At 40.8% G+C, this 14,355-nt stretch overlaps 1 protein-coding gene across 4 annotated transcripts in view; it reads right to left on the bottom strand.

The window, feature by feature from the left end:
* The window catches only part of LOC128890579 (nucleolysin TIAR), a 501,564-nt gene that overhangs the window by 421,642 nt on the left and 65,567 nt on the right, over positions 1-14,355 (bottom strand). For 3 of the 4 annotated variants that reach the window (XM_054149221.1, XM_054149220.1, XM_054149219.1), the window contains exon 3: positions 2,427-2,477. The exons of the other annotated variant lie outside the window; for it this stretch is intronic. In XM_054149221.1, coding sequence (XP_054005196.1) covers positions 2,427-2,477 — 51 coding nt within the window. The remainder of the gene's footprint in view (positions 1-2,426; positions 2,478-14,355) is intronic. 4 annotated transcript variants of the gene reach the window in all.

The raw sequence follows: 14,355 nt of genomic DNA, 5'->3' as shown, positions 1-14,355 counted from the left end.
AAAAGCATAGAAATAGAACGACACAGTACGCCGCGCCGGTCTGAACCATTCGAGGTCAGGCTGACAATGACAAATGGCATCGTGGACCGTCCTCAAATTTTCTTATTACCCTGTACATGAGTTCTTGCGCTGGTGTGTTACGCAATTTACGCTTCTCCTTGAACCCCGCAACTGCCTGGGAATTTGAAGCTGAATTGTAAGCTCGAACCTCCATTCATATATAATGGTATGTAGGTACGCTCCTCTGCGTTTCCAAGACATTAGGCATACGTTGTTAAGCTTGTTGTGTTTAGAGTCACATGACGTTCTACGTCGTTGGTTCTGGGTTAAATTCAATTGTAGTAGTATATACAAGATTGGAAGATTAAATTTCGACAGGATGGCTTAGAAAATTTTAGCTTATAAAGTGGTTTATTTATCTTATGTTACGAGACTTAGTAAACGTGATACGGATTGATTCTTATCTAAACGTGACATGTTCTCGATATCATCAATGCATTTATATTCATTCAATCGTATGGATAAATATGGTACTCCAATTTTTTAGTAGTCACTTATAGGGATGTCAATTAATGTTTTAATTGAAAATGCGAATAAATTTGTTTGTAATTCTTTTAAAGTATTGTAAAAGAAATGATGTTGAAGTACGAAAAAAATTATATTAATTTGTGTATATACGTGTAAATATAATTATAAAGTATGTGTATATATGTAGATACTCCTTTAGATGCAAATTTATCATATACATATATAAACACGTAGATGTAATTTGTGAATTTTAATGTAAAAATCCAATAAGGGAGTTTATGATACACATGCTCTAACATTATGCTTAACATCAATATATTATCGTATACCGAAGAAAACATTTATCCACAGTTTCTAGTAATAACTTTTTAACAACTGTTGACAAATGCTACAATGAACTTTGGTTATATACTTGTTCATGCTACACAGATTGTTGACTTTTACTCGGATACCTTCTTGAATCGATTGAGAATTTCATAGAATTCAAACAAACGAAAGGAATAATTTCTGATAGCCATGTAAACAATGACTTCAGTGCCGAGAAAGGGAAGACATAATAAATGGAAGGCGTCAAAGTGATGAAACGGATATTTAAAGGAAGATCGTCGCCCTATTATTTTCATCCACTCGATCGGCACTCCACAAACCGTGAGCATATAATTACCACTTCTCACTGGGTTATTCGCAATCTTTTCATTCCTCCTTCTGAACAGCTAACTGAGTGATTTCTGCTACTTGATATTTAGCACTGATTTAACTGTATAGATTTATTACACTTAGACCCGAATGGATTTGTTATTGTATTATTCCGTAAACTTATACTTTATACAATGTTATTACAGAATGTTTTACTCAAAGTTGACACTTCAATGATTTTATGATTATTTTTGTCTTTATGTTTATAGAAAACGAATTTCGGAGAATTTTACTTACTAATACGTTTAAAATTTTAATTTATATTTATTTTTTTCTGTAATATAAATATTATACATATTGATTGTGTAGTGTAAATAATAATGCTGTATAGTTATATTTTACTGAGAACTAATACATTCTATTACTTTATACATACTCGAACGGAAGGCAACGCGCTGCCGCATAGAAGTCAGACTAAGCGTTTCAGTAATGATTGACTGCTACTACTAACTGTATACTAGAATGTATTGAATTATTCTGGACGTCTAGTGTACATAAGTCACACATAATGTACATACGAATATCATCTTATTTTTTTGTTAAAATTATTATACATGCTCTCACACATTAATCTTAATGAACATTTCTTATATGTTAATGTAATGAATTCAACACAACCAGTGATAGATTCCGATGTTGATTCTGCACCAAATAGGTGAAATTGTATAATAATGGTTCGTTCAATGTAACTAAACAGGAACTGACATTTACAATCGATTCAAGTATAGTTTCTGCACATTGTACAAATTCGATGAATGCTATTCATTTAATACAGTTGCATGAAAAGTCACCCATCAAAGTTAAAAACATTGAAACCATTGAATCCATAGTTCTGTAAAATTATAAAAGTTCTCGAGTATCGAGGTTCCGGTGGTTGCAAGTTTCATGAATGGCGGCCGAATAAAGCCCATGCAGTAACGTCGCCTACGCACCGGTGACGAGTCTGTGTACGCGTGGCATGCATATGTATGCGCGCAAAGAGAGCGAAAGGAGACGAAGGCCGCGCGACTATGGGCTTCTGCGAGTAGCAGGGTGAGTAGATACAGCCCACGGAGGGGGTAGAGGGGGGGGCGGCGTGGAGAGCGGAGGATAATAGGGATGAGTGGGCCAGGGGGTATGAATCAAGCTGAGCAAACATTGAACTTCGAGATACGGTATCGCCACACGAAAGCTACACACCACGGGCAAAGAGAAGGACGTACCTCCAAGTACACCTTAGCGATTACAATTCTCGACCCTGGCCGTAGCTCCTCCTGCACAGAATAGGGTCCCTCGTTTTGGTCGCTCGTAACTCCCGGTCCTTCGCGACGGAATATGTATGTGCCAAATATTGGCAGTGCGAGACGCGGGGGAGTGGAAGGGGGATGGCGGGTGGGTGGAGTGCATGTTTGCGGGGGGTAGCGGGATTGGCGCAAAAATGTCGATGAACTTCGAAAAGTGGGAACCCAACTAGAACGGTTTCAAAGCGCAGCTGCCGATGAGGCGAGAACCGACGTGCTAGCCGAAGGAATTTTAAATACGCGTTGTAACTTCCGAGTAATTCGCTTGAGTTGAATGTTTGTCTTTCCGCTCCGAGCGGGCTTGTTTGAGGATTGTCAGGCTACGTGTTTCTATGGCTAACGAAAGCTGAGCTATTCAAATTAGTTGAGAAATATGTAGTTTGGACAATCGAAGCTTCGGGATGCAATTTTCTGGCATTGTTGTAACAGCGAAGTTCGCGACATGGTTTTGTGTCGGTTGGTTGCTTTGTCCAGTTTCTGAATCTAATAACTTTTGTTGCGTTCGAGTTGATCATATATTACTGGCTCGTGGCGTTTTGTACATCGGGTTACGGTAAGTTTGTTTTGGAGGTTGTGTTAGTAGGATGTACTCATAAATATAGAGATCGATAACAATTAAGTATTTCACAAATAATATTTCTAAAGAGAAACCATAAATTGTGGGATGACCTATTATTATGAAACACGCTGTAAAAATGATCAAATACAAATCGTAATCTTGATGCCAGAAATCGGTTGTCTAAGTGAACTTTTGAAATATACAGAAAATTCTCTGTACTGTAAATAGAAATTCTTGTAACGTCGAATTTGAAAGATAGTATCTTGAGATATTTGTACGCCGTTAAATATTTAACTAAATATTATCCAGCTTCTATTTGAATAATCCCATGCCACTGTAAATATCGTAACATCTTAATAGGAGCACCTGAAAATCGAAAGTTGCGTTTTCCAGAGTTGTAAGATATAAGAAATGTGACGAACAGGATGATCGTATAAAATGGGCAGCAACTGCAGAAGATAAGGGTGCGTTTGGCTCGTAGAAACATAACGTCTCATCCCCAGGGATATCAGGAGAGTGGCCTCCCCGTCTCGTATTCCCGAATGTTTTAGCCAACCCCAGCTATACGAGGCCGGAATATCTTAAACGGGCAAGGACTTTTTAAGCAAAAACTTTGTCGTATATATGCTAGCGTCATCAGCTGCGATGACCTAATCGTGCACCCTGCCAAAGTCTCCGGCGATAAATCGTTAATATTCTAATTGACAAAAAACAGGCCAGGTCTTGAGGGGAAAAAGCGAAAAGGACGACTACTCTTTGAATTGACTGAGACCACGCGCAAATTGGCTGCAAGTAGGCCGTTTATATCGTTAGGATCACTCGAATAATCGTTAAATCGATTTTCAAACTTTCAGTTTAAATTAATAAATATTTCGATAGATTCCCCTAAGCTGCAAAATATGATGCTAGAATCTTAATTATCATGTGAAATGCACTATGATCGTTTTCCTGTGGTATCTTCACTTGCGAGTGATGCATCGAATATTTCTAGTAGATATATTAGATAATGCTACATCATAAATCATTTCGGCGACTGTACGAATGTAGCCGAATTTCTTTGTCCTAATAGAGATTTGAATGAAAATTACACAGTCGATGGACACGGATTATACAAAGGACCGAGGACCAGCGTTCTTGTAAGGAGTAGACAGCAGCAGCGCAGCTAGGAAAAAAAAAAGGTAAATGATGAAGAGCGGGAAGGATGAAGAGAGGAAGAGAGACAAGGAGGACGGAAGAGAGAGAATCTTTGTGCGAGTTGGCACACAATGGTAACGCGAAAGTCAGCTCCCTGCCGCGCCGGAAGTCGACGGTCGGCCATCTTTCCAACCGGATGTGCATCCTAAATGTCTCGCGAGGTTTGTATATACGAATTGTGTATGTCATTCTCCTTGCCTTCCTACTCGCATTCTCCGCTCTACTCTCCTCTCTATTTCGCTCTGTACCGCGTTTTCTCTCCGCCGGTTAGTTTTCCCAGCCTCCGTTTCTTCTCCAGTTGCCTTCTATCGTTTCACCTTTCTGCCATTCTGTGCAGCCCCTATTCGGCATTATCATGGTCGAGTTTTAACTCGGGAATAGCGGCGGTTGGCGACGGAAGGGTGTTGCGCGGCGCAAGTTGCAAAACGAAAATGGGAACGAGAACAAGGACGAGAAGGACGATGGCGCGCCGAGCGAAGACGACGACTTCATTCGCAGCGGTGCCGGGCGCTTCATAGAGCGATGCACGCACAGTAGGTGTTATGCATTTACGACATTGCCTCGCGGCGCATGCATGCCAACAATATAAAGGCGCAAACGGGGAACCAGCGAACGAGAAACACATAAACCGTCGGCGTCGTGGCTCTTCCTCCCAGGACGTAGAGCGTAAACCGTCGGACCACTTTCTGCCTTACATCTTCCTTCATCGTCATCGTCGTCGTCGTCACTGTGCTATTCGTATTCGTCTTCTGTATCCTTGCTCTTGTCCTCATGCTTTTCTTCCAACTGGGTCTCGTTTACCACGTCCAACTATTCGTCTCGTACATTTCTTTACGGCAACAACAAAGCTTTGCAGTGCAACTGTCAAAAAACTTCATTACTGTCCTCTGTTGTGTCCAGTGTCGTCGATACCCTACGCATAATCTTTTTTCCTTTTAGACAGGAAAGGGACCAACGATTAAAAAGACTAGCTCTTAGCGGTCTTAAATCCTCTCTAACGTGTCAACGGTACTTTGTTGCTTCTGTCGTATGGCACGTTTGAGGTGGCAAGAATGATATTCAAAATATTACAATAAAATCTCTAAAAAAATTAAATCGTTTATCATCTCAACTACACTTAAGCTTTCAATTCCCACCGGACGACAATATCTCTCCAAGATCATCTCTGAAATAATTTAAAGGATGCGTGATAAGTTCTGTGTACGGTCCCGCGAAGTTAACCGAGATAAGAAACGATAACAAGCAAGGAGAGAATTACGAGGCAACGAAGAAACGAGGCCGAAAGATCGGTAATACCCAGCATGAGGTTTTTCTCACGAAGTGGTCTTCCGGTGGGAAGAGAAAGTTTTCTCTTCGACAGTTTCCGTGTTCCAAGAAATATTCTACAAGAGGTTGCGGAAACCGTGCATTCGCGGTAACCCGGGATTGCATGTCGGTAAATCCGTGAAATTCTTTGATTTAGTTTACCGCCCTCTACGTCCAACGAACACACGTGAAGAGGATATTCCCCACGTATGGGAGAGACGGAGAAAGAGAGAAAGGCAGCCGTGTGTTCGCATATACCTGGCAAATGCAAAGATAAGCTTCAGGGAGTGGGATCACTGTGGATAAAGAAGCACTCACGACACATCTTATTTCATTGTACCTTCCCTTTGCCTTCGGTGGTTTCCTCGTTTCAAGTTATAGCTTGATTCTAGACATGTCTACGAAACCACGGTTCAAGTATATTCACCACGTCATCGCATTAAAGGCGACGAAATGGAATGACTGTGAGAATGGAAACAACGTCAATACAGTGAACCAGAGAATGATAATCAAATTTGGAATTATGATTATCTTAGCGAGGAGTACAAAGTGATATTGATAGAAAATTTCTTGGTTTGCTCTCGGTAGTTGTTGAAATTAATTGATAATTTTGTTTCTAAGATAATTGAAGGGAGTAACTTTATTAATACTTAATACCATAATACCATGTTCATTTTGCACTTCATTTATTATCTTATGAGTGAACATAGTTTCCTCGTGAAGAAATCCCTAAGAAATAGCGTGGATATTTATAAAGTGCAAGTTTAATGGGTTATAAATTTAAAGCTGCTTTTGAATTTTATTTCACGACAAGAATTTATTTCAACCATCCTATAATTTTTCCAATATTTCGTTGCTTATCCTTCAATTTTCATTCGACTGTCTTCCTCGTTTACCATCATTTTTCATTTCTCAATCTCTTTATAACATATTCTTCTTTCAGCCATCTATTACTCTTCCTTCACCTTTCAGCTTCCGTTCAACTCTCCCGTCAGTTAGTTCCTTTGAAAACAAGCACGTCTGAGGGAGAGGGTGTAGTGCAGAAACTAGAATAGACTAAGCGAAAGATTAATGGAATCAACCTGTATATTTACGTAAACATTTAATCTTCATCACTTTAAAAAACAGCCCCTCGTTCGAATTTGCATCGAGTTTCCTTCTATTTGAAATAGCTTGCGTTACTGGAAAAATATTTTCCTCTCAACAAGTGTTCGAAATAAAACATTCAATTTAACCGACGATGTCACAAATAGCACCAGTCACGTTAGAAACATTCTGTCGTCTTAACAGGACGAAACAGCATACAGTTTTAACTCGTTTACGTCGCATTTAGCGCACGTTTGTGCAGATATACCAGGTCGCATAAATTCATCTGGTCCATTAAACGAGCTGAAGTAAGTCCTAATTAAAGCAACGATCAAACCGCACAAAGAAATCTTCCATTATTTATCCCTGCCAGAGACGAGTAACTCCGTAGAGGGACGTGCATGCGTGAGCGGACATACATTACCACGGCGTACGAATGATTCGATTGGACGCGCAATTAATCAGATTGCGATTTACGTATCTACGTGCGCGTGTCCCTCGGGTGCCCTCACTGTATTCCCTTGCACTGTTGAGTTCCATCGACGGTTTGCGTTCGCATGCCCTACGCGCCGTACCATTTGTGCCTTTAAAGTGCGCTTCAAGCTTCGCTCGGAGCGACTTTTCCTTCCTCCCTCGTACGTTTTTTTTTTTTTTTTTTTATTACTCGCGAAGCCTAATCAAGAAGAGTAAACGCGGAGTGAAGAACGCACGAGACCGGAATGGGGTAAAAAAAAAATCATGGAAGAAAGAAGCACGTGGTAGGACTGCGTGTTATAGGGGTGAGCTAGAAACGAATCGATGCATTACCCAGAACAGTCGTTCAGTTGTTGACTGAAAATGAGAAAAAGGAGAAAGGGAGATGATCGAGCTAGAGGGAGAGAGAAAGCCATGAATTGACACTTGGACGAAGACGGATGAAGAGAGTCAGATTGGAGAAGGACAAGAGGGTTGGAGGGTGATCGATAAAAAGGAAAAAGCGAGAGGAACGAATGCTTATGTATGACTCGCGCGGATCGTTGTTTGCACGTGTACCGGCGCGTTTAAGTGTGTACCAGCCACGAGTAAAAGTTAAAAAGAGAATGCCTGGAAGTACAACCAAGTACTCGGAGAGGGACGAAGAAAAATAGCAGGGTAGACTGTAGTGGTATATGGTAGGGTAGTTAGCCAATCGCGCTGCACTTCTACACCGGATGAATATCAATGAGGGAAAAGCTACCCATCGCGTTTTACAATTTTCTTCCGCTTGTGTCTGAAGAATAGAGGACACGGTGGAACGCAGAAAAAGAGGAAAGTCGTGCCACGATCGCTTGTTTACGGAGGGATTGATTGAAAACGTGGGTTCCTGTAGAGCAATCCAGTTAGAGACTTATGCCAAACTTGATCGCGAAATTGACGAGACATTTCTTCGTTGCGTTTGAGAATAACGACGCGCATTCATTAATCAGTATAAATTCAACAGTTTAACGCTAACCGCAAAAAACTCGAATATCAACATTTCATACCATTCATATTTTATTAAAAAACGAAATCTTAAAGCTCTTTTCTATGAATTTGAGCCAGCTAGTCACATTAATTATCACGTCAACCAATAATTCGGTAATCTTTCAATTTGTTCCGAAGCTGAATTCCAATATATCTCCACGTTTACTCTCAAACTGCTCAGAAACGTATTAATTGGAATAGGAAACGTTACGCCCGTTATGAATATATGCTTGTTGTTTGTTAACGAACTCATTTGTATAAAGTGCAGAGAGAAATTTCTGGTGGCGCAACTATTCATCAGAGTCTGATATGAAACGAAATTGAATGCGACGGTGAGTTTTTGTCATGTATGATTCATTAATTCATTAAAATTCGTTCGATGAAACCGGCGCTGTTTTACGAATGTACGGGCAAAATATCCGGACTAATAGCTGCTGCTGTATTGTTACAAGCTCGAAATGCAGCGTCGAAAGGAACAGAAAAAAGGGGGAAAATATACGGTTGGTAGCGAAACATCGACGATAACCTGCGTACGTGCTCTGTTGTCTAACGAAATCTTAAGACAGCAGTTCCGTAATGTTTACTGTTTCCTGTTTTACATTCAGGCACGAGTTCCATAGATATTTGCGAATTGTTCAGGGAATTCTATTTAACCTACTTCGTACTTCTGGTATTTTCGATATAGTAAAACGATAATTATACAAAATAATTTAAGATCACCGCACAGAAACAATTCTCTTTTTACGTAATATTCTTAGTTTCATTTTAAATATTTTTCTTTAAATACAAGTTTAGAGTTGCACCTAAACTATTAGTGGTTATATGTTAAATATAAAATAATAAGAAAAATATAAAATAAAATAAAAAAAAATAATAATGTATAAAATAATAAGAAAAATGATTGTCAATCTCAACACGAGTTATTTGTAACGTTTGGACTTTTGGTTTTGATTCATCTGAAGATGTGTAATTGCAACAATGAAATGTTTTTAATTTACAATATTGGACGTGTAAAAATTAATTCTGAATTAATTAATACATACAATATAAAATTCAATTTTATATTGGATAACGAATACGATATACATACATAACTGCGTTCATTAAAAAATAATAATTCACCAGGATGCTTCCTAATATTAAATTTCACTCAACGTCTTTACGTCAGTATTCATTCAATTATCATTCAATTTCCCATAAATGATTGCACGTGATTTACGGTTCGTTTAAAATAACCGACACTCAAGCCCAACAAGGAAACTTCCGCGTTTCATTCATACGCGTATAAAACGCTCAAGTTTCAGCGCCATTAGCCGTAAAAAAGAAAAATGCTCCATTGACTCGGAACTCTCGCCTCTTCTCCCACCCCCTGAAATGAAAGAAGTTACAGCCTACAGCAGCGTCACTCATCGCCTGCCAGTACGTAATTACTCAAACGCGATTAAACCGTTCCCGCCATACCGTGAAGAAAGAACTTCGAACATTAGCCGGTTACATCAGCATAACGTATATAATGCTTTAAACCGGGCGCGAATTATCCGGTGATATAGCGCGGCAAAAACTTGCCCACTTTATTCATATGCCTCTAACTTCGTGTTCATAACCTTCCTCGAGCGGGAGTGTATAAAAAACCGGGTATACAGTCGCCCCCGTGCTTCCATCCACCGGCGCGTCAACCACTATACGCTTGTCGGGCTTTCCTATATTTCTTCCTCCGCCACTGGCTTAAATATGCTTAGATTCGGGGCCAGACTGATATTATGTTGCCTGCTCGCCAGGAGGGCGGCTCCTCGAGATATTTCAGCGATGACTACCTACCATGGAGCCGGGAGACTTTCCACGGCCGTGAACGCATACCTCATAGGTATGTCTGGGATCAAGGTAAAGGGGAAAAGGTTCTTCGAGGCTTTCCAAAGCAGTTGTCAGAATGTTGTACGCTTTGCAAAACTTTCGAGGCATTATCGAGATCCTACCGATTTACCGTCGAACGTCACGTTCCTTAAATTGTGGCTGATCGTACAACTATTAAAATAATAACGGTGACGTGAAGACGATACAATTTCGAAGAATTCATTTTATTCATTTTTATTAGTTTTAGATTAGATTTTCTAAAAGGGGCTTTGGGATTTTGTTTTTAATAAAAAATACATCTGTCAGTCGTAGTATATACTTAACTTCTCGTACTAGCAGCGCCAGTCGAGTGTAGAGAAATTATCTTTCTTAGTGACGATCTAAAGCTTAGCTCTCCTTTTCCGATTTATTAAGTTTCCTGTTCGTTTTCGAATAAATCAAGCTTTTTCATTAGCACTCGCACCGAACCGAAACGTCGGGTAGGGAAATGGAGGTGTTGGAATACGATAAATAGTTGAAACACATGAATAGAGAAACTAGAAAAGTAAGTGGTGCTCGTCGATCGAGGTATTCGGACGGGAGATGAAAGTCGAATACTAGGAATCGAAAATAAATCACGTCGATGGTTGAAAGGCGGTAGTGTTCGAGTCAATGGCCCTTGCCCGTAGTTGCTCGGGTTTTTGGTTTTTGCTATAGCCACCTCTTCCAGCCGGTTTCCCGACCTCCGTAGTGTCCTGGGTAATGGACTAGAAGGATAATAATGCTCTGTTTTACAGCATCGGAGTGTGGTCTCTTCTTTCCCCTCGTTCATGTCAGTGTATATGAAAACATCCAGCAAAATATACACTCGAATACGCAGCTTCGTATGTTTGAGGGATGGCTACTGGCTGTACTTTTTATTCTCTTTTACGTCTCTTTTTACCTATTCCCTTTCCGCCTATTTCTGTTACCCGCCATTCTTCGTTCTACTGTTATTTTGAAACGTCCATACAGATCTAAATGTTGACGTCTTGGTTATTATTTTAAACACAGGGGATTGTTTTAGCCTTCATCGTTTGATTCTCGTCAATAAAGGAAGCCAAATAATAATTTTTCCTGCAACTCTGTACGCTTATTTACACAAGGCAGACGGATAATTGCGATAAAAGTTGAAAATTCTGCACTAAGAGATTCTATCCGAAGTGGTTGCGACACAACTCAGGTAGACAATGGCCCCGAGGTCCTTTACACCGACAGCCTAAGCTTGTTGTCCGCAGAAAGTCGTAAACTAGGATTCTTGGACAGCTGGTCACCGCATGTGCACACCAGAACCTAGGGAATTCAAGCAATTAGTTATAGCAGGCTGCGTTTCACGAATCCCAAGACAAAACGTTCAAGGAAAAGCAGAAAAGACTTCCGTCCAAACAAACATAAATTCTCGCGAGACACGCGATGACGCAAGATACTATGACACCTCTGTCTCATTAATCCCGGAAAAATAGATTTATCTGTACATCGTAACAGAAGAATTAGTAGGAAAATACGAACGATAATATCATGGAAAACATCAAACACACTAGGTAGAATATATTAAAAAATGAAAGAATACGGTCTTGACATCAAGTGAACAAACATCGCATATATATTTATTCGTTGTTATCACACGGAATATAACGAATTCCTAAAATTTCATCGAAGACACGTTTACATATAGTATGTGAACTATTCAAAGCCTGCGAGCTTGGAGAATGGTTGGAAAGTATCGTGTCGTGAACACGTAGAAGATCGTTCTCACGAATAACGAGGCGAAAGGTAAAGAATGAGGTCGTTTACAGGCGCACGTGCAACAGAAGAACACAATCCTCCTGATCTGATTTCAGAACGCCATCGAGTACGTAATCCTATAGAATTATTAACGAGCCGAACGGAGTCGGTAAAAATGCCTACCTGCCTGTGACTCGGTTACCACCACCCCGACGAATTCCGCTGGCACGCTATCGTCCATTACCGCTGCACTTTTTCGCCCTCGTATACCCCCCTTCTTTTTCTCTTTCTTCATTTTCCGACACGACCAACCGGTCTACCTCGCAGCGCAATCATCCCCTCCGTTCCTCCCAGCTGGGGAGCACCGTTAACAGGGGCTCAACGGTTGCGCGTTTCATCGACCAACAGCCGCGGATCACGATATCGGATAAAGATTAGGCGCAACGACCAACGTGGGTAACCTGACTACGAAAAAGGTGCAAAAACGTTGAAATGAAGAGGTGCTCCTCGCCTAGTTTTTGCACACCCCTGGCGAACCAAGACCGGCTCTCCAGGTTCTTCCGTGATACGACCAGATGGAAAGAGGAAAACACAACGTCTGGTAGCCGACATCTGAGAGAGGAGAGGAGAAACGAAGGCAGCAAACATCAGGGAGCGTGCACGAGCGAAACGAGAAATCGGGAAATGGCCGAGAAAAAAGGAGAGAGCGGAACAAGAGGGAATAATGACGAAGAGTGAGGGGCGCGAGTGTGGGTACACATTCATAAATACTTCAGAGCCAGACTTCGAGTATTTCGCACCCCAATTCAGGTCGTCTAATACCCGGTGCAGTAGTCGACAAGAAAGCATTCCCGCGTACGGGTAGGAAGGCTGCCAGAGATGGGAAGCATACCGAAGTATAGACTGCATAGGTTACGAGCATAAGCTCGAGTATAAAGCGGATATGACTTTAAACTGTTTGCACTATGAAGGAACTAAATATCGCAGTATATGTGTTCTCACAAAAATCTGTGTAAGTGGAAACTATAACGAGAGTGAAGAACTCCAGGTATCGTAATGGCCACCTCAGTCGTCAGATTTAAACCGCTTCAGATATTTTATAAAAATCCTAAATGTCCCAGGATCCGTGTTCCAATCGTGCTGCAACTTAAAAAGTTGAATAATAAATAATAATTATCAACATCTACTTTACTCCTAAATGAAAAACCTTCCAGTAATACATCGTAACACAGCGAATTAAACGCCACGGCCATCAACGAAAGCGGTATCCACAATTATGTTCTCGTGGATTCAATTGGAACCAATTCGATGGAGAAGACAAAATGATGATTGAAACGAAACTTAATTCCACGTTTCCGGATTAATAACAAAAGCGTCCCAAGCGTCCGCGATTTTTACAAAGCTTATCATTTTTATTTCCCTGGCCATTCTCTGTATCATCGACTACGATCGCTAAACTTTGCGAAACAATAGCAGCAACCACGTAGGTATTATTTCAGTTTTACCGCACACGTTATCAGAAACGCCATTCATAAAGCGAAGCCACGTACTGCGTATATCCACGGCGCGGGCGCGGTAATCAACCACGAGCAGACAAATTAAAACGTTCGATTTTTCATGCCGCGCTACCTAGGGCAGTTCATAACAAATGTAAACTGCGCGAAAGCGCGCCGTTGTTCCAGCAATCGCGTCCCTCAACCCCGCACTCCCTGTCCCAGCGCCGTGATGAAGTACAGTATCAGTACGTGTAACAAGGAGCCCAGCTGGGAGACATTCCCGTTTTTCGAGTACGCAAATTTTATACGCGAATGCACGTGGGCGTGGACCTCCAACGAAAGGATATGCGTGCAGTAGACGTAGTTTATTCAAACGCAGCAAGAGAAAGCTATTGAAATAAGTAGGGTCGAGTGGTTGAGACGGTGGAGGGGTCTCTTTCTCTTTCTCCCTTTCTCTCTTCCGGCCCATTGGTCGCCCTCATGATTTAACCTCGCGTTCCGTTTTCCAAACGGCAAAGGGAAGCGACTGGAAGGCCTTCCACGAGAAGTACCGCTTCCATTTTTCAAATATCAAGAATACTGTCTGGACTTAATTTTAAATGCGGCAGACACGCTCATACACACCGCTGGCTCATTCACCGGGATACCAAAACCCGTGCTAATAAGTAAATTTGGAAAATCAACGCTTCAGTAAATGCTCCTCTACAGTTCGCGACGAACAACCCACTTGCGACGTTTTCAATTTAATTTTACATTCAACGTGGTTCATTCAATCATTGTACAGAACTGTCGTCAATGGTTAAGTGAATGTGTTCAAAGCATGCAAAAAGTGAAATGTTGCATTAGAAATTAGAGTTCAACCCTAAGTATAGGTGTATTAGTATGATACTTGAAACTCTCTTGCGGTTTGCTAATATAAAAGCAATTTTTTTTAGTTAATTTCGTGGGCTATTATATTTGGAAACATCCCTGAATTATTTCATGTTAAATCGATTAATTTTCTGAACTCGATGTCATGTATTTCACTAAATTTGAATACGGTGCATGAAACGTAAAATTAAATAAGAAAAGCTAAGTTTAGTTTTGATGACATTTTTTTCTAATTCAGTTTCGCTGTATGTTACCATGAACCGCG

The sequence above is a fragment of the Hylaeus anthracinus genome, unplaced genomic scaffold (assembly GCF_026225885.1).
Source record: "Hylaeus anthracinus isolate JK02 unplaced genomic scaffold, UHH_iyHylAnth1.0_haploid 12001, whole genome shotgun sequence".
NCBI lineage: Eukaryota > Metazoa > Arthropoda > Insecta > Hymenoptera > Colletidae > Hylaeus > Hylaeus anthracinus.
Note: the sequence above shows the minus strand (reverse complement) of the source record. Positions and strands in the feature narration are given on the sequence as shown.